At 34.3% G+C, this 23,722-nt stretch overlaps 1 protein-coding gene across 5 annotated transcripts in view; it reads left to right on the forward strand.

Moving 5' to 3' along the window:
- The window catches only part of NEO1 (neogenin 1), a 240,200-nt gene that overhangs the window by 117,348 nt on the left and 99,130 nt on the right, over window positions 1-23,722 (forward strand). For all 5 annotated transcript variants that reach the window (XM_029239259.1, XM_029239260.1, XM_029239256.1 and 2 more), the window contains exons 6-7: window positions 15,007-15,161; window positions 16,530-16,650. In XM_029239259.1, coding sequence (XP_029095092.1) covers window positions 15,007-15,161; window positions 16,530-16,650 — 276 coding nt within the window. The remainder of the gene's footprint in view (window positions 1-15,006; window positions 15,162-16,529; window positions 16,651-23,722) is intronic.

A 23,722-nucleotide genomic window follows, 5' to 3' on the forward strand; every position in this document is an offset into this window, starting at 1 on the left:
TATACAGAGATCTTTCTCTGCTAGGCCAATTTGGAGAATTTTCATGAGTGGTAAGGAGTGAAAAATAAATATGTCAGTAACAGTTTGATAAATAAAGAACATGTTTAAGAACAAGCTTTTCATCTTTGGAAATGAGGAATTAGTTCAGAAGAAGCTTAACAATCATTTACTAGTTTTTATAATAATAACAGTCATTATTCAGGGAACTATATTCGTTCAAGGTTTTCATAATAAGATTACAAAATTATTTCTCCAGGCTGTAAATTGATACTACAAAAATAATTTTATTGCTTTTTTAGATTATAAGAATAATTGATATTTTATATTCCCTCTACAAAAGCAAAAGAAATCTGGAAAGAAGAAAAATTAAAGTCACCTATAATGTCATCACCCACAAATAGCATTGCTGTTAACCTTTTAGTTTATATATTTCTAACTATTTCATGAACAAATTCATGGTTTCTTAAAAAATGAAGTAATACCATTCATTCTGGTTTTTTTTCTGTGTCTTTTCTATTGGGTATCGTGGTCACATCTCGGTGTCAGGACATACAAATCTATATTATATATAGTGGAATTATAGCAGAGTCAGCAAACTTTTTTTAAGGACCAGATTTTTAGTCTTGTGGGCCTCATAGCCTCTGTCACAACTACTCAGTTCTGCCGTTGCAGCAGAAAAGCAGCTGTAGACTGTACCGAAACAAATGAGCATGACTGTATTCCAAAAAAACTTTATTTGTGAAAATGGCCTTTAATTTGCTGACCCCTGCTATATAGTATTCCAGTGTTTTCATTTCTTTATCCAGGACCCTAATAAGTAATGTAGGTGGTTTCTAGTGTTTTACTACTATAAATAACACTTGTATGAACATCCTTATACATATACATTTGTACACTTGTTTATCTTTTTATGATAATTTCTAGGACTACTGTTGCTAAAGTCAAAGGTATTAATGTTTTAAATATTGATATATCTTGCTAGGTTGCCCTTCCAGTAGGTGGTATCACTTTATTTACTTACCAGTAGTGTGGAAATACTGGTTTCCCCATAATTTCCCCTGTGTTGGTGTCATCAAGTTTTTTAGTCTCTGCAAATGGGATGGGAAAAAAGAGATCTTATTTTGCTTTTTAATTCACAGGGGGGTTGGATATCTTTTCAGATTTTTGTTGACTTCTGTTTTCTTCTTACTGGACAATTTTTGAGTTGTCTTCTATTGGCTTGTAGAATTGTTTATGTATTCTAAATATTCTTTGACAGATGAATTGCAAATAATTTATTCAGATATTGCATGTATTTTTTTAACAGCTTTATTGAGGTAATTAATTGATACAGTACAGTGCACTTAATATATTTAAAGTGTACAGTTTGATAAATTGTATATGTCTACACACATGAAAATATCACCACAGTCAATATAATTAACATATTCATCATGCCCAAAGTTTGTCTAATGCTTCTTAGTAATCCCTCCCACCTGCCCTTCACACTCCTTATCTCCAAGTAGCCACAAATCTGCATTCAGTCACCGTAGATGAGTTTGCATTTTCTGAAGTTTTATATACATGGAATTACACAAGTGTGTGCTCTTTTTTAAATCTTGTTTCATTCAACATACTTGAGATTCAGCCACACTCTTGCATGTATCACTAGTTTCTTTTTTTTGCTGAGTAGTATTCTGTTGTATAAATATATCACAGTTGTTCATTCACCTTTGATGGACATTTGGGTTGTTTCCAGATTTTGGCTACTTAAAATAAAGCTGCTATGAACATTCTTATAATTTACATTTAATTTTTTTTTTTTTTTTTTTGCGGTATGCGGGCCTCTCACTGCTGTGGCCTCTCCTGTTGTGGAGCACAGGCTCCGGATGCGCAGGCTCAGCGGCCATGGCTCACAGGCCTAGCCGCTCCGCGGCATGTGGGATCTTCCCGGACCGGGGCACAAACCCGTGTCCCCTGCATCGGCAGGCGGACTCTCAACCACTGCGCCACCAGGGAAGCCCTTACATTTAATTTTAAGGTGTATTTTATCATACAGAAAATTTTCATTTCTATGTAGTCACTTATGTTGGGATTTTTCCCTTTGGAATTGGATCTTGTTTAGGCTGCACAATTCTCCCTCCCCCTAATTAAAAATATTCTTTCCCATTTTCTTCTAATACTTTTGTAGTTTATTTTTACTTTTTGATCTTTGGTCCATCTGGAGTTTTTAAAATATATGGTAATAAGTGGAGATCAAACTCTGTATTTTCCCAAATGGATTGTTACCCCAACACTGTTCTTGCCCTACAGTTATTTGAAATATCACCTCTATATAATCCCAGTTTCCAAAATTATGGGTCTTATTGCTAGAGTCTATTTTGTTGATCAGTTTGTCTGTTCCTACATCAAGACTGTACCATTTGAGTTAGTTTTGATATTTTGTTAAGAGTCCCTCATTGCTCTTTATGAAAATGTTTTTGCAAAATTTTTGACTGAAATATAGTTGATTTATGATGTTGTGTTAGTTTCAGGTATACAGCAAAGTGATTTGGTTATATATATAGTTTTTCAGATTATTTTCCATTATAGGTTATTAGAAGATATTGAATATAGTTCCCTGTGTTATCCAGTAAATCCTTGCTGTTTATCTATTTTACATATAGTAGTTTGTATCTGTTAATCTCAAACTGCTAATTTATCCCTCCTGCCCCCCTTTCCCCTTTGTTAAGTTTGTTTTCTATGTCTGTGAGTCTGTTTTATACATATAGAGTCTCACATTTTTTAAATAGACTGTGAAATCAGCTTGTCAAATTTTCTTAAAATTTTTCTTGGGATATTAAATGGCATTTCATTGAATTTATAGATTAACTTCAAAAGAATTATAATTGACCTTTTACAAAATCAAATCTGCCCAGCCAGGTGTATATATGTTTCTCCACTTTTATTATTTTTAGCTGAAGATTTTTAATAGGTAATATATGCAGAGGATAAAATAAATAAATAAATAGAACCCTATGTCCTAGTCCCCCCTCCACAGAAGCAACCACTACCATTAATTTCTTTTATATCCCTCTAGAGATATTCTGTTCCTAGTCAAGCAAAAATATGTGCAGAAATGACATTAGGTATAACAAGCGGTCAGAGATTATTGTCATCAGGAGTAGATGCAGCTTTTCTGGGGCCTGGAGTGAAAATTATTTTGGAAGCCTTGTGTAAGAAAATGAATAGAGTAGTTATTTACAATGAGAAAATTAACCACAACAAATTAAGTTTTTTAAAAAACTAATAATCACTACAAACAACACAAAATTCCAGAAAAATCACATTTCTTTTTGACTTTTGACACTTACGTAATATTTGTTTTGGCTGCATTTTATTTGATTGTCTCCTCATGTGACAGTGATTTTTAAGGTCATTTTCTATGAGAATAAAAAGTTAATTTGGTCTTTTTGCTCCAGTGTTTAGGCTGTGGTGACATGAATATGACTCTGCACCTTTGTGTCTCTGTTGGGTCATGTTGGTACAGTGGTCAGAAGGAATATTTCAGAATCCATTCTATACTGAGACAGCTTAAGTGTACATGGATGCTTTGGCAAATCACATAAATACATCATCCCACTAAAGCAACTAAAGGTATATGTAGTTCAGTTTCCTCATGGCTTGAGTTCAAAGATGCCTTCAGCCACTCCACTGTTACCCAACATGAAGGGAAGTAAAAATGGAAAAAACAGTGATGTCTTAATGGATTGTGGTTAAAATAGCTTATTCTTTAGTGGTTCCAGTCTTTACTTCAAACAGCGAGCAGGGAATACCCTCATGTCTATGTAAATGTGTGAGTCTATCTGTTAGATGAATCTCTCAAAGTGAAATGCTGGATTATAAAGAGTATATGTAACTTAGATTTTGTTTTACTATACTTCATATATCTATACTTTATAGATACTGATTACCCAAGAAAGATTGTATCAGTTTGTATTAATACCAAGATACATGAGAATGTCCATTTCTCCTACTCTTGTCAACCTAAGAGGTAAAAAATAGCATCTTGACATTTTTATTTGCATATTTTTACACAAGTGATGTTTAGTATCCTTTCACATATTTTGAAGTGTATTTATTATGCACTGTACATTTATATCTTTTTCTCATTTTTTAACTGGATTGTGAGTTTTTTTACTTTATTAGAACTTTTATATTTTAAAGAAGTTAGACCTCTGTGTACCCTTTCCCCCCCTGTCTTTTTACTTAATGATAGTTTTTAATCATGCACAATTTAAACTTTTTATGTAGCACAGTATGTTTATCTTTTACGGCTTCTTGGTTTGTGTCATATTTAGGCCTCCTTCCAAGATTATTTTTAAAAATCTCATGTTTTCTTCTAGTGCTTTTATGGGTCTGTTTTTAACCATTAAATCTTTGATAGATATGAGCTTTATTTTGGCATAAGGAGTAAGGCATGAATCCAGCATTATTCTTTTCCAAATAGCTTCATCGTTTCTAGGATTATTTACTGAGTTAGGCATCTTTCCCCCCGATTTAATGTGTCACTTCTGTCATGAGAATTTCTTACATGCCTGGGTCTATATTTTTGGCTCCATTCTTTTATACTTTCTTTTATGTCCTTTAGTAAAGTTTTATAGTTTCCGTCTTAAAGGTTTTATACTTTCCTTGTTAGGTGCATATCTATTTAATTGTTTTTGTTGTTATTTTGAATTATATTTTAAAATTTGTACGTATGTATTGTATGAGAATATGAATGACAGAAAAATATGTTAATCATTTATACTGCTAGTTTAAAAAATTTATATTCAGTTCTAATAGCTTTTCAGTTCATTGTTTTGGCTTTTATTTTTCCTTTTTAAATTTTATAAGTAATACAATACCATTATTAAATAATCAAACCATGTTAGCAAAGTAAATCTCCTTCATTGCCCCTTCCTCATCCCTCCCCCTTTCCTCAGAAGTAACCACTGTCATCATTTTACTGTATATACTTCTAGATGTCTTTAAAAAGCATTTATGTATGTGTACATCTAGAAATATATTTTTTGTTAACAAATAGGATCATCCCATCTGTGTTGCAAGTTGCTTTTTGACTTTTTAATCTTTAGATTGTTCCGTGTTTGTACATGTAGACTACATCAGTATTTAAATGCTCAAAGCAGTGCTTATTTATTAAACTTTTCACATGCAGTGAGTCAACTAGAGATCTTGTAAAAATGCTGATACTGAATCAGAGGGTTTAGGGTGGGGGATAGAGACTGTGTTTCTAACAAGCTCCCAGATGATGCCAGTGCTGTTGTTCCTACACTTTGAATGGGAAGACTATAACATATCCTTCAGCTAGGTGTACCATAGTTTAATTATTATCCAGTTGATTAAATCATTGAAGTTTCCCCTTGACTACAAATAGTATGACAATGCACACTGGAATTTTTCCATGAAAGATTTCTTGAGTATTCTAGTAGACAGTCATTGCCATGGTGTGCTTGTGTGAGGGAACAGGAGATTTCTCCAACTCCACCCCTATATTTGTATTTTTCTTTTTCTTAATTGCACTAGCTAGGACCTCCAGTAGAATGGTAAATAGTCTTATTGATACTGATTCTTTGATGGGAACATAAAACTTGTACAGCCTTTGGTAATATTTACAAAATTTTTAAATATGAAATCACCTTGACTAGCTATTCCCTCTAAAATTCTATTCTTCTGAAACTCTTACACATGTGTACAAAGATCTATATGCAAAGATGCAAATTATAGCATTACCTATAATAGAAAAATTAAAAGCAACCTTAAATGTCCATTAGCAGGAGAGTGGTTCAATAAACTGTGATATAGTCAGACTCTGGATCACTATGCTGCTATCAAAAGAGAGGTGGCCATATATACTGATATGTAAGATTACTAAGAGAGAAATGTAAGTTGCAGAAAAGTATTTATTGGCTGATCCATTCTATATCTTTAAAATGTGTGTATGTGTGTAGTGTGTTTGAAATACATAGAAAAAATTTGCAAGACTCACACACCAAAAATATTAGTAGTGTTTATCTCTGAGGAGGGTAGTGGTTATTGGGCTTGATAAAGGGGAGGATTTTATGTTTCCTGTATTCTTTATACCTTTTGTACTGAATACTTATTCAAAATGATAAAAAGGAAGATGGAGAAAAGAAAGCAAAAGCTAACAGAAAGAACCAAGTGAAAGAATACTAAGGGGTAGACGGGAGCAGACAAATCTAAATCATCCAGTAGTCAGTAAAAAATTCTAAATAGACAATCCATGAACATGCAAAAGGTCAAATGGTACAAAAGCATAATGATACGATGAAATACCACCTCACACCCATTAGGATGGCTACTAACAAAGAACCAGAAAATAACAAGTGTTGGTGAGGATATGGAGGAATTGAAATGCCTGTGCACTGTTGGTGGGAATGTATAGCCACTTTGGAAAACAGTATGGTATTTCCTCAATAAATTAAAAATAGAATTACCATATGATCCAGCAGTTCTACCTCTGGTATACTCAAAAGAATTGAAAGCAGTATCTCTAGGAGGTAATCGTACACTCATGTTCACAGCAGCATTATCCACAATAGCTAAAACATCAGAAAAAATCCAAGTGTTCATTGACAGAGGAATGAACAAGCAAAACATGGTATGTACATACAATGGAATATAATTAGCCTTATAAAGGAAGAAAATTCTGACACATGCTATGACATAGATGAACCTTGAGGACATTGTGCTAAGTGAAATAAGCCTGTCACAAAAAGACAAATACCATATGAGTCCACTTATATGAGGTACTTAGAGTAGTCAAATCATAGAGACAGGAGGTAGAATGGTGGTTGCCAGGAAGAGGGAGGCCATTGAGTGGGGTGTTACTGTTTAATAGGTATAGAGGTTCAGTTTTACAAGATGAAAAGAGTTCTGAAGATGGATTGTGGTGATGGTTGCCCCAAAATATGAATGTACTTAATACCACTGAGTTGTGCACTTAAAAATGGTTAGGATACTAAATTTTATCTTATGTTTATTTTACCACAGTTTTTAAAGTTGAGGGAAAAAGTACATGGTAACAAGTCACTCTCCTTATTTGCCAGTTTCCCAGTTACCCTCCTGTGAGATAACTACTGAACCAGTTTTCTGTAGATCCCTCTATGCATCAATAGCTAATTATATCTCTTCCTTTTGAATTCACATCTATGTAACACTGTCATCTTCTCTTAAAATATCATACCTTTCTATCTTACTTTACAGTTCATTAAATACATGTCTTTATTATCTCTCTCCCTCACAGCATCCAGTAAAACATCTTTGTAGCTTAGTAGTTGCTTATTACATATTTGTTTAATAATTGAGCAAACGAATTCTGTGGTCCTGGAAGGCACAAGAATTGGGGAGTTCTCTGTGTATATAAAAAGGTGATGATGTAGACAGTAGTCTCCTTTAGTGACCCCCTAATGCATGGTTCTCCCACCTTAACATGATAGAATAACCTGGGAGGACTTGTTAAAATGATGATTATATGGCCTTATCTTTTGGGATTCTCAAACATGTGTGGTGAAACCCAACAACCAACATTTTTCTAAGTATCTTTGCATATCTCTGCAAATAGTCTATGAACCTCTTTAAGTCATTTGTATGCTCCTACAATGCTGAAAAGCAGAGGGCTTACAAATTGAGTTTAGCTATTTAGGGAGCATATCTAATGTATGTATAATACTAAGTGAAAATAATCAACCATAAGGCCTTCATACCTTCTCTGTGTAAATGTGGCACACAATTGATGTTCATCATGATAATAGTGGGATATCATACAAAGAATAAGTATGTTCAGGCTTGTCAGGGAAGGGGAACCTAGATTTAATAAAGATTTTTGTGAATTCTTCACCAAAAAACCATGTGTAGAGCTGTTTGTCAAATTTAAGAGCTTTAAGGACCCTGAGACCCTAATTTTGAGAAACATTGCCCTAGGATTAAATTCTACAGTCACAAAAGCCAACTTATAAACATAAATGTGAGTGCTGAAGTTATATGATTGTTAAGATTCTATATTATAAACATTTAAAAGCACATTTTAAAACTTATGCAGAAAATTCACAGCAAAGATTAGATTTATGAATTCCTATTGGAGAAGCAGTGGTATAAAACATTAAATCCTTGAGAAGCTTGAGAGTCCTTGAAAAAATTCTTATTTATTTATTTATTTTTATTTTTGGCTGTGTTGGGTCTTCATTTCTGTGTGACGGCTTTCTCTAGTTGTGACAAGCGGGGGCCACTCTTCATCGCAGTGCGCGGGCCTCTCTTGTTGCGGAGCACAGGCTCGAGACGCGCAGGCTCAGTAGTTGTGGCTCACGGGCCCAGTTGCTCCGCGGCATGTGGGATCTTCCCAGACCAGGGCTCGAACCCGTGTCCCCTGCATTAGCAGGCAGATTGTCAACCACTGCACCCCCAGGGAAGCCCCTTGAAAAAATTCTTATTCTCAACATCTAATTTTCTGATAGTGCCGATTAATGGAATTTTTAGAATTCAAGTAACCATTGATTTTAACAAATATGCATTGAACACCTATTATGGTTTAGGCCACTGGGGTTTCAATGGTAAATAGGGCAGTGATGGCCTAGGACTGGGGAGGAAAAGGGGGGGGCAGCTATGGATCAGGAAAAGCTTCTTTAAGGGATTGTTTTTAGAGATCTGAAGGATGAGTACCTGTTAGCTAAGTTGAGAGGTAGGGGTAAGGAAATGCAGTGCAACTAGACGTGGAGGTACAGGGATAGGATAGAAATGTAATTTCAAGGTCGTGTGGCAATTCCGTCATCATGTTGCATAATTGATTTCACCTGTTTCACCTGGCGATTAAGGACAACATTCATTTTCTTTGGAACAAGAAGCTTTCTCAAGAAGTATTGGAGGGTTCTAATGTATTTTTGTTAGTTGAGCCAGTACTTACAGCAGACTTGTGATTAGACTGTCAGACAACATCCCTGAGGGGATTTCAGACTTTAAAATGCGTGGGTTTTATTTGTTGGGGTTTTTTTTAAGGACTTACATGTAATTTTGTGAATTATTGAAAAGAAGCTTAAGAACAGCAAGTGTGCAGTGTGTAGTTTAACATAAAATGGACAAAGTTGCTTTATTTCTCTGCTTAAAGTGCTTTTTAAGAATTTCAGTGCCTAAACCTTTAAAATCAAACAATAGGAACTCCAACATTTCAGAGCTAATGTAAACTAAACCGGTTATAATCTTCTAAATAACAACATAATAAAGTAACCTTGAAACTTTGGTGTTGGCCCTATATTGTTTTCTGTTTGAATTGAGTGGCAATTTCCATCATCATATAATAGTTATGGAATTAAGTGATGTTTCCAGTAAGGGAATTTTGCAAGTGTAATATGTTTTAGTATTAAGTTCTACTTGTTCATTTAGCAATTAAAATTGTTCTTGTAATGATGATGGCATTAGAAGGGATAGGGAGCTGTCAAAGAGAATTTGAAGCTTAATTATCTCTTTGGTAACGAAATGCATAATCTTCCATTACGATGCTTATTTTCTTATGGTAATTGACTCATTTGCTCTCTGGTTATCAATTTAACTTCCGAACCACAAACATCTGCTCTTACATTGTGTTTAATTGGTGTGAATACTATCTACAGAGAAGTTAAAATCCAGAGAACATTTTAAAGGCATTATTTTATAATTCATGAAAGGGAAAAGTAAATGATGAATTGAACATTGTTTGTGATGATTTTTTTCTGATAGTCTTTGAAAGTCTGTTTACTGAAAATGCATACTAAAATTTTATCAATTGGATTTTCTTTTGAAGAGAATTTTGCTGTTTTCCAGAATTACATACTCTGCTTCAGGGGGCACCTCAGTCCCTTAGACTTAAGGGATATGTCAATTCCTCAGAAACATGGTACCATAGTGGTTAAGATTGAAGGCTTTGAAGGTACATAGGTTTAGTACATAACTAATCTGAAGATGAGGGGTGGGTACGAATTGTGTTTGTTTGCTTATAATTTTTTAAATGAAAGGTAAATCATTCAAAAAAAATTAATGGTTACCTATAGGGGAAGGGAGGGAAAAGGGTAGAGAAAACAGGGTTAGAAGCAAGACTTGTTGGAATATACCCTTTTTTGTAGATTTTAAATTGCTGAAAAGGGGAAGTAAAATGAAACAAGTGACTCTATATGTGTAACTAGTTGGTAGTATAGCCACACAGAAAGTTAAAATTCCAAGTGAAAGTTACTGTTCCAAATAAATTTAAAATAGTAATTAAACTATATATACTTAGTAGAATATTCTCAAGGACAAAAAGAAATCTTCAACTTTTTTCTCTTGGTGGAAATGTTGGTATTGTTATTCTGAGCCTACTGAGTGTAAGATAAAGCGTATAAATAATTAAGGTGGCATCATTGAGAACAGAGATTTTTGGCATGAGAAAAAGGAAATAGAGACGTAAAATGAATAGGATCCCCTTAAAACCTATAGTCTCAAACTTAACTGGAGATACCAGAATGAAATCATAATTTTATATTTAAATAGTACAGATTTCCTGGCTTTGTCCACAATTAGGACCTAAAAACAGTGACCAGAATGTACTAAAGACCACTTGGATCATGTCAAAAATTACTCAGGAACTTCCAGTGGACTCAGGCTTCCATTGGTCAAAGATGGGATAGTTTGAAAATGAAAAGAAGGGTAACTTCAGTGGATTGAAACAAACCAAATATATTCTAATCTGTGAGCTCATAATGATACTTTTAAAAAGCCTTCATTGATCACATTTGGGAGATGATATTAGAGAACCAGATCATTGTTTTGGGAATTGGTAAGCAAAGGGAAAGAATCGAGCATTATCCCGTCCTTTCTGTAAGAATTATACTTAAGGGTAACCAAATAATTAATGAGGGGATTTTTCTCTTTATAGAAGGAATGATAGAATAAGAATATTACTATTTTGCAACTCCTTTTGTGTAGGCAATGATTATCAAAGACTGTTAACATCACAAGAGACACAGTCACACATTATGAACCCTCCTGATGGAAGGACAAGGCACTGCCTATGAAGTAGTCTTGGGGGGAAAAAAAGAGCCTGACTCCATTCAAGCTTCTACATTTAACTGCCTGTATATAGGATGAATATGTTAATAACCCCATGGCAATGCAGTCAGCAAAAGACAGACTGCAGGAAATTCTGCAGGATGAATGACTTCTTCGACAAACACATTGCAAACAAAGATAAGAGATAAAGGACGAACCTGTAGATTAAAAGAAACATAAGAAACAATGCCAATGAATGTACCTTGTTTGTGCAATTAAAATAAAATAAATCACCTTTAAAAAAAATAGGCCAGTTAGTGAAATGTGAATACTAACTGGATAATTGATGATAGTAAGAAATTATTATAGATACCAACCTGATGATGATTTTGCTTAAAAATAGGAGTTCTTGTTTTGTAGAGGTACTTAATTAAGTATTCATATGTGAAATAATATAAAACCTGGAGTTTGCTTTCACAGTAATCTGGAAAGGCCATGGAATGGTTTGGGGTATAGATGAAACAGTATTGGCCATGAATTGATAATGATAATAAGTGGATAGCACTCGTGAATGTTAGCTACTAATTACTATACAACAAAGGTATAAACTAAACTAAAATCATAAAATCACAGTTGGTTTGAGATCTTAGTGTACTTAGGAACAAGTCTGCTTGAGTTCCTTATTCAGCGTAGGAACAAACTAAAACCCATGGATTTTTTGAAGCCCATGGTCAGCACAATGTCTAGTGGTAGAACCAGCACTCAACTGTAGGTCTCTTGACTTCAGTCATTACAATGTCTTTACAATAAATCATTACTAAATAATATCCAAATAAACTTAAATACCTAGTCTTAAATAGGACCACTCAGGATTGCAAATATGTTTATTTTTCCAGCATCTAAAATTTATTGCAGTTCAAATGAAAACTCCAGGTTGCTTTTGTTTGTTTTCTTTGAGAAGGAACAGAGAAACATAAGCAAAGATGAGTCTAAATTCATCTGGGAAAAACCATCTTAACGAACATGTTAGGAAATTTTTGAGGAAATAAAGGAATAAATTAGGAGAGTACTTGTTCTGCCAAATATTTTAAAATACTATATAGTAACAATCATTAAGTTTGTGGTTCTGGCCCAGGAATAAACAGGTCAATGAAACCACTTAAGCAAAATAAACCCCTAAGAGTATATAGGATTTAGATATTAAAACTATTTCAAATCGGTTACTTTGATTGGGACTACTGGAGTTGCTGTTTAGAAAAATATAAAGCTGGTTGCTTAACTCAGTGAAGTCAAGATTGTTTCACAGACATACTAGAAGAAAAAGTAAGTGAACATTTTTATAGTATGGAAGCAAGGAAAACCCTTTGGAGTAAGAATAATAAAATACAGATGCCAAAAAAAGAGAGGACTAAAAAATTTTACCACATACAGACTTAAAACTTTGATACAGTAGGCATCCTAAATTTAAAAAGACAAAAGAAACAGCTGAGAAGAAATATTGGCATGTAAGAGAAAGGATTAATATCTTACTATATTAGTCAGGGTCCAGTCAGGAGCCAGACATTGCACCAGGAATTTGAACAAGGAGAATTAAACATAAATAATTATTAACTAATAAAAGGTGTTTTAACTACTAAATAGGATAAAGTAGGATTCTAAAGAATAAAGAAAGAGTAAATATAAGAATTAGCTACTACCTCAAGAGCCGAGGGAGAGAATCCAAAAAAAGGAACAAACTTGGAAGAGGGCACCCTTACTCAAGGTTGCAATTCAGACCTTGGAGAGAGTGTAGTCACTGCCAGAGAACACAGCCCATGGGCCAAACTGGTCCACAGGAGATTGCCTGTTGGATGCCACAGGCCTGAGCTGGTGTGTGGAAAGCCGCCTTCTGGGATGCCATGGGCCTGACTGATGATGAGCAGCAAGTTCCCCAGCGGGGTGCCTTGAGTCAGAGCTGATATATTGGATGCTGTTTAATGGAATGCTAACAGTCAGAGCTCCTGCACAGAAAGCTACCTGCTAGAGTAAACTGGAGAAACTTACTAGAGACTGAGCAGAGAAACTTGCCGGAGGGTGATCACCAATGGTTCTCCCACATACCTTCTAGCTGCCACACCGTAGGGCCGAGAAGAACAGCACACCCCAACCTGAAAGATAAGCCTTTTCTTCTGCCATGCCTTACAATGTCCCTCCAGTGTCCTCTGTTCACAAAGTCTAACATTGCATCAGCTGGCAAAGGTCCACATCCATCATTACAAAGAAGAGTGGATTTGGAGCTGAGAGGCCATAAATGAATAACTGGCATTATGTGAAAAGCTTTTACATATAGATAAGAAAATTGTGAACACTCTAATTGAAAAAATAGCAGAGTATGTGTATAGATAATTCACCAAAGAATACAGATGACTAACCAATGTTGGAAAAGAGAGTTAAATTCACTGCTAATAGATTTCCCTTACTTCATCTAGTTGTACACTTACGTTTTCCTGATCTTGCATCACTGTGTTACATTCTTACCATCTTTGGCTTCTACTGCTTACCTGGGGTTCTACCTGCTCTCTATACTCTTACTCTTCATTTACCCAAATTATAAAGCTAGTTTGGACTTCTTCCCAGGACCTGCCCCCTCTAGCCAGTGCAATAGATTAAAAAAATGAAAAAAGAAAGAAGATTGGAAAGGAAGAAATAAAACTCTCTCTATTCGCAGGCAACATGGTTGTCTACATAGATAATCCCAGAATTGTCTATAAAAAGCTGCTAGAACTAATGAATGAGTTTAACATGACCACAGGATAAAAGGTCAATATGCATAAATCAGTTTCATCTCTAGATACTAGCAGTGAACAATTAGAAACTAAAAAAAAAAAAAATTAAGTACCACTTACAGTAGCACCAAGAAATTTAAAATACTTAGGGATACAGCTAATAAAGTATGAACAAAATTTGTATATTGAAATATATAAAACAGTGATGAGAGAAACCAAAGATCTAAATAAATGGAGAGATAAATCATGTGCATGGAAAGGAAGACTTGGTATTGTTAAGGTGTCAAATTGCCACAGATTCAGCCCCGTCCCAATCAAAATTCCAGCAGGCTGAGCACATTTTAACTCAACTGTTTAAAAAAAAACAACAACTGCTGTTGTCGTCATCATTGTGATATAGGGAGTTCCTTGTCATTTGGAACTTCAAACAGGGATTTGTAAGACCACTTGTCATGGATGTAGCAGGAATAGGAAATTATGGCATTAGGTAGGAAGTTGGACTAGATGATCTACTTTTACCCTTTAAATTCAAAGTCTTACTGAATCTATTTGAGTCAGTGATTTACAAGTTTGGGTTAAGGGGAAAGGGAGACAATGGGATAATCAAGCTTTTTCAAATACATTTAACTTTTTCCCAAAGATTCTGTCACTCTACCTCCCACCCTTAAAAACCATTGCATGTAATGAAGGGTGTTACTAATGGAAGTGTGTGTGTGTTTCTGTGAGTAAACTATTTAAGGCCTCTAATGTGACATTTGTATTTTTGGGTTCTTTTGTTACTCATCAAGCTGACTGAAAAGGAAGATAATGTCAGTCTTCTCAGCTCTTTTTGAATTGTAATCATGACTTTTCTAAAATGGTTTAAATCTTAGGGAAATAGACTTCAATATTCAATTTTTGGACAGCTTAGAACTTTCCTATTTTCATTTTCTTCAAAACAGTCAACTTAGTAAATATTTCTCAACAGAGAAACTCAGAAATTATTGTTATAATTATTCTGCCAGTTAATTATGCCAGAATATCAATTTTTAAAGATATCATGTTCCTAACATATATTTTAAATATGTATTTGTTGTTTTTCTAAAAACATATGAAAGCCTCAAATAATTAAAAATCCTATTAATTCTATGATTTTTAAAAATTGCTTGAAATATAAATAGCTACCTATTTTTATTTTTATTAATACCTTAATTTTCTTTCTGTTTTAAAGCTCAACCTGAATTCCTGAAGCAGCCTACTAATATATATGCTCATGAATCTATGGATATTGTATTTGAATGTGAAGTGACTGGGAAGCCAACTCCAACTGTGAAGTGGGTCAAGAATGGGGATATGGTTATCCCAAGTGATTACTTTAAGATTGTAGTAAGTATTTTTCAAAGAAACTTATCTCTGAAACCTTTAAATATCTTTAAATGTAATCACCAAGAGATCTGTTATCTGTAGTACATGAAATGGTGTATATAAGATGAAGATAGAAAAATTCGCTTGGAATATAATCTCTTCATTGACTGATGAGAAAGCTGAGCCCAGAAATATTTTGGTAGCTCATGTAAGATCACAGAGCAAGTCAGTGTTTGAACTCAGCCTGAAGTCCACATCTCCTGACCAACAGTGTAGTCCTACTCGGATGTACTAGCACTCTTTAACACAGCCGCCACCACTCTCTGGGTAATGATTATCCTGTGTGTGTATTCACATGTACCAATTGTCTTCATAGCTCTCTATTCAAGGAGCAGAAGTCTGTCTTTCTTATACTGATGCCCAGACCCTTCAAAATAAGGGTGACCCAGTGTTGGACAGTTGTTGTGAAAATAAACATAAAGATTCTTTTAAAAAGTAAAGCAAAAGTAAATAAGTAGCCTTAAATCTACTTAAGAAGACTCAGTCATTATTTCTTTTTACTTCATATGTATATAGGAAATGCTTAGTAAATATTATCCACTGTCATTATTATCATTATCTGACATCCTGTTAACAGAATTATCTAGGTTTTAGTAATAAAGATTAATGACATATCTTAGGATGCATACCTGACATTCATAGACATAATCAGAAGTAATTATGGTTGTTCAAGACTTAATGTCTCATTACAAATTTCTCATATAACCAATTCATTCTTCATAGGAATACATTTTCTATTTTTAAAGTACGTAATCTCATATGTTACAAAAAGTAATTCACAAGTATTTAACCCTAATTAAAAAGCAGCGTGTTATGGTTAAATTAGCATTTTTCCTCTTTTATCATTATTTTCATACTATTTTTTAAAATATCAATAACAATAACTATAGTTGACATTCATTTAGTACTTTATAGTTTAAGAAAAGCTTTTATATATGTGGCCTCATTTAACTTATCTGTTAGAACTATTGATATTAGAGATAATCTTAAGAAAATGCCTTGAATTCACAAATTCAGACTCTCACTATGGTCACATGGTATTGCATGCCAGATATTTTTCCAAGCAAAGGTGTACGTTTGCATACATTGCAGATAAGACTTTCTATAAGGATTGAGTTCATAATTGTTAATGACAGTGTTTCTTTTTCTAGTCACTTGAGTCAGTATCTTGTCAAAATTCAGTTAACAGGTTCATAGGTAGATAATATTCAGTAACTGAATCATACAATTTTACTTACTTTTCCTCTCCAGAAAGAGCATATCCTTGAGATTTTGAACTGATGTTTATCAGTTAAATCATAAAATTTTATTTATGTTTTTCTTCCTCAGAAGGAACATAATCTTCAAGTTTTGGGTCTGGTGAAATCAGATGAAGGGTTCTATCAGTGCATTGCTGAAAATGATGTTGGAAATGCACAAGCTGGAGCCCAACTGATAATCCTTGAACATGGTAAGAGGGGTGAAATAGTAAGATGAAAGAGGCTGACTGTGTTTGAGGAACTAGGACCTATCACAGGAGCTATCATTCCAGGATATCTAGTGATTAATAACCTGTTTGTAAAGGCTAATATATGGCATAACTAAGAGAGAAAAAAATAGCAGTCTAAATCATTTCTGTTTTTTTTAAATGACCTAGAAACACAATTTTGGATAATGTTGAAAAGAAATTGGTATTAAGAAAAGAAAAACTGAACATTTATAGTCTTACACAAATGAATGTTCTTTGATTTCAGTCATTTTAATCTTACAGGTATGTTTCTGATCTATTAAAGTAGAAAAACTTAATGTTTATTTAGTAGTGAATTTTTCTTTAATTTTTCCAAAGTAAACTTGCCTTTTCTGATTTTCACACACAAAAAATGCTTAGAGGGCTTCCCTGGTGGCGCAGTGGTTCAGAGTCCGCCTGCCGATGCAGGGGACACGGGTTCGTGCCCCGGTCTGGGAAGATCCCACATGCCGCAGAGCGGCTAGGCCCGTGAGCCATGGCCTCTGAGCCTGCGCATCCGGAGCCTGTGCTCCGCAATGGGAGAGGCCACAACAGTGAGAGGCCCGCGAACTGCAAAAAAAATGCTTATTATAAATTCAGACAACATTGAAAAGAAGGGAAAAAAAAACTCACATCAGTCAGGGTCAATTCTGGGGAAACCACACGGTAATTTGAGCAAAAACTAAAGAATTAAATATTCTTTATTAAAAATTATTAACTGTAACTGGGGATTGGAGTGGCAAGGGGTTGGCTAGTAAGGAGTAAAGAGAATTCTAATGAATATAAAAGAATGGCAGACATAAGGAGCAGCCCCATCCCGTAGGTCTGAGAATGTTCAGGAAAAGGCCCCTCTCAGGGCTGATCCAAATCATGTTAGAGAGGGTGTGGCCATGGTTTAATGGATGATGGAGAAGTTGCTGTGCTGCCATCCCATAGAAGCTTGTTTAAAACCTCCTGTCTATTGTGCTGGGCAAAAGCTGTTCACAAGGAGGTGTCTCAGTGAAGGTATTCTGCTAAAAAACCACCAGTGGGGTTGGGGTATTGAGGGAAGCTACTCACCAGCACCCTGTACTGATAAAGTTTTAACACATGTCAGCAAAGGAAAAATATGTAAAGGGCCCAGCTTCCTTTTTGCAGAGCAGGCAGTAAAGTATGAATTTGGAGCTGAAAGACAATAAATTGATTACAAGCACATGCTTCAAACCCTGCCATCTAGGAGTACTGCGTATGAGCACACACAGATGTGTATATGGTTTTATAACCTATTTTCTTGCAACAGCATGCTGTGAACATCTTTCCATGTCAGTGAGTATACATCTGTGTCAACATTTTTCATTGTTGAATAGTAAATATACACTTTGTTTTATATAAATGATTCCCCATTGGTTGGCATTTAAACTGTTTCCTGTTTTTTTACTATGATGAATGAGGCTATGCAGAACTTCTTTATATGATTATTTTCTCATACTAAATTACTAGAAGTTGAATTGTTGGATGACAGTTTTTTATGAAATTGATAACTGTTGGGTGTACTATTTGTTTTAGCAGGGAAAGCATTTTTCATTTTGTGTGTTTCTCAAGAATGCATGAAAAAGAGGCTGCTTTAGACATCTCATTGGGTGTCTGAGTCAAATTTAAGTTCCGGTTGCATTGTGATCAGGGAAACTAATGGGCAAAGCTACTCTGGCTTTTCACTAAAATAGCATGTAGGATTTTTATATGCTATTTCTTGAGAATGTATTTCAGAGTACTGTTATAAAAGGGCATAAAATAGTAGAATTGCTCTTTTTCTTCCTATGTTTGTCTGTCATCTTACCTTTCCCTTTACATTGAAAACGATATAGTAGAAGCATATCACTTTTCCATTTTGGCAAAATGCCTGAGTATGATTCCCAAATAAGGCATTAACAGAATAAGTGAGGTAGGTAGGCTTATTTCTTTTTATTAGTGGCAGTGTTTTTCCTTAGTAAATGTCATGGCTCTCCTAGGGTTATTTCCATGGAACTAAATAAAGGGACTTCAGTATATTTGTGCTTGTGATTACCATTATAGATTTAACGCTAACAGTATAAATGGTGGCTTTGCTAGGAGGATGCTAAACTAATCCTAACCGGACTTTGCTCTGAAAATGCTTGGATGGCATAATAATTATAGTCATCGTGTGTGTTTTATTCGTTTTGAAACAACCTTTCAAAAACAGACAATGTTTTGTGAGCTGGTGAAAATTTTTAGTGACCTTGTCAGTGATGCATTAAGGATGCACAGGTTCTAGGAAGGAGAGTAAATGTCATATTATTAATTTTGCTATTTTAATTTGTAAGATAAATATTTATGTGGGAAAACTAAAAGAGAGACTGTAACGGTTTATAAGATCTGATCTCTGCCTTTCTGGGGTTTATGATGTTGTAAGGGATGTAAGAGATGTGTATGACATTAATACTAGTCCATAATAAGTGTTATTTTTATAGTATAAATAAGGCAGCATACAATTCAGAAGAGAGGAATTCTGTGTCAACAGGGAAGTTTTTTCATGGAAAGTGTTTCCTTTGTAATAGACCTCAAATGATAGGATTTCCAGATGTTAATAAGAGGACCTGGCTCAGTATGGAAACAGAATAGAGTATCTGTTCCTGTAGGAAGGAGGCCTGTGAAGTCAGAACAGGATCAGATTGATCACGGCCTTGTTTAATAATAATCTGAAAGTATTTGAGCATCTTTGATACAGTCTTATTTTTGTAGAGGGAATTTTCTGATTCTTCTTGGAAGTGTGCAGTTATAAATCCTGATCATCAGCCTTTTGGCTAGTGCTTGGCTGCAAGAAGGTACTTTCAAGCAGCCATAATTGGCCTGTGATATAATTGGACAGCATGGCTTTTAAGTTAATTATCACCTATGAACATTAAATGAAATTTCATAATTATAGTTAAAATATATAAAACATATAAAATAAAACATCTGTGCAACAACACTAGGAAACAGTATTTCTAAGCAAATTGGGAAATAGAATTTGAGAATGAGTATGTCTCAAACATACTTCCTCCCCCCCCAGCTTTATTGAGGTCTAATTGATATATAAAACATTGTATAAGTTTAAGATGAACAATGGGTGTACAATGTGATGATGAATGTATATATTGCAAAATGTTTACCACAATAAAGTTAGTTAACACATCCTTTACCTCACATAATTACCATTTTGTTGTTAACGGTGAGAACGTTAAAGTTCTATTCTCATAGCAACTTCCAAGTATACACTACAGAATTGTTAACTATAGCCACCATGCTGTACATTACATCCCCAGAACTTACAACTCTTAAACTAGAAGTTTGTACCCTTTGACCAGCATCTCCCCTTTTCCCCCATCCGTCAACCCCGTGGCAACCACCATTCTATTCTCTGTTTCTCTGAGTTGGATGTCAAACATACTTCCTTAATTAAAACATTTAAAATGCATTTTTAGTATTTAACTTTACTCTTATGCATTTTAGGAGCAGCAACTCTTGATTTTAGAAGACTGGCTTTTAAAATATTTTAACTCAACAGTATTATTTTTATTTGCTGCTAGTTCAAATTATGTCATTTTATGCTAATATACTTTATGTCTTATCATCTGTTGAATAATTTTTTTAAGTATTGGCATATAAAGTACTGCAAGTATGAGTAATAAGAATTAAGGTAAAATGTGTTTTTGTCTGTTAACTTTTTATTATCCTTTCTTTGTGTCAGTTGGAATTTAAAAATAGATTCCAAAACTATCATGTGTCTTGAGATATAAAAACACAAATACGATTTTTCTTTGTATATTCATTCATGTCAAGTCTGATAATTGGCAGTTTTTTAGTTCCAGTAAGGGAAAATGGGTTGGTGAAAAGGGATTAATATGAACTTGTTTTTAGTAAAGGAAATTCATATTTTACCGACTAATTAAATGACTTCTAGGATATTATGGCTGTGGTAGATAAGGTTCCTGAGCTTTACTTTTTTTTTGACAGAAACATTTGTAAAAAATTCCGTATAGTATCTGAGGTAAATATTGAATAGTAGAAGTTCTGGAATAAGTGACTAATGACCTGGCATGATTAAAAGTTGGCTAGATAGCAGGAAATTGTTAGTCATTAGTGGAATATTTTAAATCTGAAGCACTTAGAATGTGTGATAGTTGGTGTTGATTTTAATCAAAGGATAAATTCTAATCAGTTATTTTGCTTTTTTGTAGCAGTAATTATAACTTTAATAAAACTTTTAACTCAAGACAACTGTGATGAAATTTGACTTCTTAGCATGAATTCCATGTCTAGGAACTTTCTAATATTGAAAATGCATCTAATGTCAATGCCTGGGTTCTGGTTCTTATCTGCCATTAACTTGCTGAGTGATTGGATCAGGCACTGAAATTCTGTGATTTTTAAATTTTATTTAAAATTAAGGAATTAAATGATCTCTGAGGCCCCACATCACTCAAATAATCTGTTAAATGCAGTTGTTTTAGAAATAGGTGCATTAAATATAAGGTGCTTTTCAGAACACTCTTCCTGTCTAGGTATTGAAATAAATAGATACATTGTTTGCAAAAAGATTAAGGCATTGCCAGCTAATAATTTTATGTTACCTGCCACAGTGTGTAACAAAACAAACCTGGTGCTCAAAATCTGAAGTATTGGCTTTATGTCCCAACCCTACTAAGATGAGGTAATTTCTATGAGCATCGGTTTTCTTATCTATAAGTATAAACAATAATCTCTGCATAGCACACACCTGAGGGGCAAATAGAATAATATATGTGAAGTATTTTGTAAATTGTAAGTACTCTAAGGTAATAGTACTTTGTAAAATTTTTTAATTTATTTTTGGCTGCGTTGGGTCTTTGTTGCTGTGCACGGGCTTTCTCTAGTTGCAGCTAGTGGGGGCTACTCTTCGTTGCGGTGCGCGGGCTTCTCATTGTGGTGGCTTCTCTTGTTGCAGAGCACGGGCTCTAGGTGCATGGGCTTCAGTAGTTGCGGTGGGTGGGTTCAGTAGTTGCGGCTTGCAGGCTCTAGAGCACAGGCTCAGTAGTTGTGGCACTTGGGCTTAGTTGCTCCATGGCATGTGGGATCTTCCCAGACCAGGGATCACACCCATGTCTCCTGCATTGGCAGGCAGATTCTTAACCACTGCACCACCAGGGAAGTCCTAAGGTAATAGTAATTTGAAAGAATATACAAAGGCAAAACTACTGAATGGGAATTCAGTAGTTGGCATTAATCCAAATCAAAGTGCATATAAAAGGTTAACTTCATGAAGCAAGGTTTGAGGATTTTTTTAAAGTAGACAACAGAAATCCATTTAATATTCAATTATATCATTTAAATTTGTAAAACAAGAAAAAAGATCTATGTGACCAGATTGCAAGGTATTTGAAATAAAACTAAACTTGGCACTGAAATAGATGAACATAATACATGTTCATTGTCAAAAATAAGAATGCATAATTGACTGAAATAAAAGTAACTGTACCTTTCTTTTAACCCTTCCCCAATCTCACTTTCTAGAGATAGCCCTTGTTAACATTGTATATGTATTATTTGTTTAGTAAATATTTGTTGAACAAAGTTCTGTATGTGATATAAAATTCTATATCCATTGCCCTAAGTGGTAGGGATTAAATAGCTAACAAGCAGACATGATTCTCTGCCTTCATAGTGCTTCTGTTGTATTAACAGAGACAGACATTAAGCAAGTAAATAAACAGAATAATTCAGCTTTTGTGTCTACTTAAAGGAAATAAAAAGAATGCTCTGATAAAGAATTGTTGAGGGTATATTGGGAGTTACTTTAAATAGGATAGACAGAGAGGCCTTTCTGATGGGATATGCTAGTTGGGACCTGAGCATTAGAGAAGTGTCTGTGTGTGTGTTTTATGCTTATATATACACATACACACATTCATGTATAAACTTTTTATTTGAAGGTGTGAAATCATTTTTTTGTGATTTTACCAAACAGTATTTTATGCACATGTCGGTACTTAGAGGTTTACCGTTTTGTTTGTTGTTTTTTTTTAAACTTCTCTATTCTCATCAGACTTGCGTATGAGGAGACTGGTGTTTTGCATTCTTGATGACAATATAAATTTTTTTGAAATGCAGTTTAGTAATTTAGAATTCACATACCCTTTTATCACATAACTCTCTTTATAGTAATTTATCTTGCAGGTATAGTTACCAAATATTTAAAGATATTTGTGTTAGACTAGCATAAATCTGAAAGCAATCCAATCAATGCACCCAATAAGGGGGCTGATTAAATACATGAATACAATGGAATACTAGGTACCTGTTAATAATGTAGATCTGTATAAGGTAGATACGGAAAAATACTTGTTTTATTATTAAGCAAGTAGCAGAAAAGATTTCTTGGGTGGAAAAGGTAGGAGAGAAGGATAAAGATTTATGTATGCTTATATGTGTAAGAAAGTTTTAAAGATCTACACAACAATCTGTTAATTGTGCTTGTATCTGAGGAGTAGAATTGGAAAAGTCTGAAGATGAGGAGGATAGAACAATGTACTACTGTAAAATTTTGAAAAGCCAAATAAAGACTATTAGAAATTAAACTTGGAGTATTGCAATCAGGTCTATACATAGTGATTTTCACTTTGTTCAGGGTAGTTTAAAACTTTCTGAGTTTTTATTTCTTGAAAGAAAATGCTGTGGGAGAAAAAAATAGGTTGTTAAGAGTATTTGGTAACTATCTCCAAATAGCTTATCTTCTTATCTCCAAATATAATATCTTCTATTACAGCATTTTTTCCCTGGAAGATGAATCATGTCATATAAATACTAAGACAGTTAGCTATAATTCGTTAAAATATTGAAAGCAAATTTGTTTTATTAAACCAACAAGTATTTTATTGAGTACACATACTGTGTAAATAAATCGAGATTTATAGTTACTAACCCTACTATATAGGCCATCAGGAGAAGTAATGTAAAATCATGGAGCGTCTAGCTGGGATGGACCTTAGAGACCTGAGTATCTAGTCTAGCTGAGCTGGAG

The sequence above is a fragment of the Monodon monoceros genome, unplaced genomic scaffold (assembly GCF_005190385.1).
Source record: "Monodon monoceros isolate NGI ecotype Baffin Bay Population unplaced genomic scaffold, NGI_Narwhal_1 Super_Scaffold_21, whole genome shotgun sequence".
Lineage (NCBI taxonomy): Eukaryota > Metazoa > Chordata > Mammalia > Artiodactyla > Monodontidae > Monodon > Monodon monoceros.